The 1768-nt window shown below is 54.5% G+C and overlaps 1 protein-coding gene across 1 annotated transcript in view; it reads right to left on the bottom strand.

The window, feature by feature from the left end:
- LOC127751865 (membralin-like) overlaps window positions 1-1509 on the bottom strand; it is a 2871-nt gene extending 1362 nt beyond the window's left edge. Inside the window, exon 1 of the mRNA XM_052276055.1 lies at window positions 1386-1509. Within this exon, the coding sequence (XP_052132015.1) occupies window positions 1386-1455 (70 nt within the window). The 5' untranslated portion in view covers window positions 1456-1509. The remainder of the gene's footprint in view (window positions 1-1385) is intronic.
- Between the last annotated feature and the right edge of the window lie 259 nt (window positions 1510-1768).

Here is a 1768-nt window from a genome sequence, read left to right as displayed (position 1 = left end):
CAACGGGGAAGGGTCTCCACTATCGCCGCCGCAAAAACATCCCCCCTTTCATCCCTTTCTGCTTTTTTCTTTCCCTTCAGACGAAATTCAGAATTTGCGTGGCGGAGACTCGGAGACTCTCTAGCCTTAAGTATGGGGGTGATTAGGGATCGTCGGCCAAATGACCGGTCCACCGCGCCACGCCATGCCAGAGGCAAGCGGGAGCGAGCGGGAGGGCCTTCTGTTCGGGCTGCAACGGAGACTAAACAACGCGGGGCGCGGGGCGCGGGCGAGGCGCGGCTGTACGGGGCCAGGCCGCTGCCAGGCGTGCGGGAGACAGACGCAGGTGCACGCGCTATGCGTATTCATGCGCGCCCCTATCGTCCTATGTGCTTTACAAATCCCCGCCCCGCTCCCCGCCCTGTGCTTCCTTCCCCCGGCCCTTGAGTCGATCGGGAGGGAAAGCCGCAAGCCTCGCCTCGCATCGCCCTGGTGGGTGTTCCTGGTGGTGTTCCTGGCGGTGTTCCTGGTGGTGGTCCTTGTGGTGGTCCTGGTGGTGTTCCTGGTGGTGTTCCTGGTGGTGTTCCTGGTGGTGTTCCTGGTGGTGTTCCTGGCGGTGTTTCTGGTGGTGTCCCTTATTGTGGTGATCCTGGTGGTGTTCCTCGCGGTGTTCCTGGTGGTGGTCCTTGTGGTGTTCGTGGTGGTGTTTCTGGTGGTGTTCCTGGTGGTGTGAGTGCCACGCCCTTGCTCGCCTCCTGTGTTTCCTTCCCCCGGCCCTTGAGTCGATCGGGAGGGAATGCCGCAGCTGTTCCGCCAGCCTCGCCTCGCATCGCCCCCGACTCCGCCGCCGACGCGTTCCCTTCTCCGCCCTTTACTGCGTCCGAGAGGTTTCCCGTGGCCACCGTAAGGCTTCATTTGATTGAGTGAAAAGGAGAAGGGGGAGCAAAAGGGGGGAAAGGGGGGTGGTGGTATGGACCAACCGCGGCATGGAGGAGGAGAGGGGGAAGAATTCGAGACGAAATGTGGCATTACAATACACGCGATAGAATTTCGGTTCCGCCACACCCAAAACACCATTTCGTTGAAATAAAAAACAAACTAGGAAACGTTTTACTTGTTTCAAGTTAGTTTCCTTTTCTTTCAAGGTGAAAAATACAATGAGAACCCCATGAAACAGAGCAAATAACTTCATTGAAATGGGGAAAATCTGATGTTAACTTGTACAATATTTTTAAAAATCAACTAAAATGGACAAGATTGTGGGCACTTTAACAATCATTTGCGATTTTTTGGAGTGCACGAATAGAAAAAATAATAAATGCACTTTCAAAAAAACAAAAATGGACTCGTGTAGAATTTTAAATGTAACATAGGCTGTGCCTGGTGGAGCACACCTTTATACTTACCGACGAGGGCGAGGATGACGGTGAGCAGGGGCGCCGCAGGGAAGGTGGCCGTCACATTGAACTCGAACATCTGCAGGAGCTCGACTGTAAAACGGATCAAGCGAGAGAAAACGTGATGAGAAAGAGGCGACAAATAAAGAAAAAAACGCCTCGCGTTTCTCAGCCGACAGACTGGGGTCCACACGAGAGGTTTATAATACTACCGTCCCCACCAAAAGAAAAACTCAAAGTAGGCGGCATAAAGCAGGCTATGGCCACAGCAGAATCCGGCAGAACCGCTCCCGCTCAACGGACACACGGGAGATAACAGGTCCCCTCCACACACGCGCGCAGCTGTTGCGTCCCAGGGGCGGTACTGCCACAGAGGAGTACGGATTTCTTGT

The sequence above is a fragment of the Frankliniella occidentalis genome, unplaced genomic scaffold (assembly GCF_000697945.3).
Source record: "Frankliniella occidentalis isolate FOCC.00 unplaced genomic scaffold, Focc_3.1 Scaffold1507, whole genome shotgun sequence".
NCBI classification, from domain to species: Eukaryota; Metazoa; Arthropoda; class Insecta; order Thysanoptera; family Thripidae; genus Frankliniella; species Frankliniella occidentalis.
Note: the sequence above shows the minus strand (reverse complement) of the source record. Positions and strands in the feature narration are given on the sequence as shown.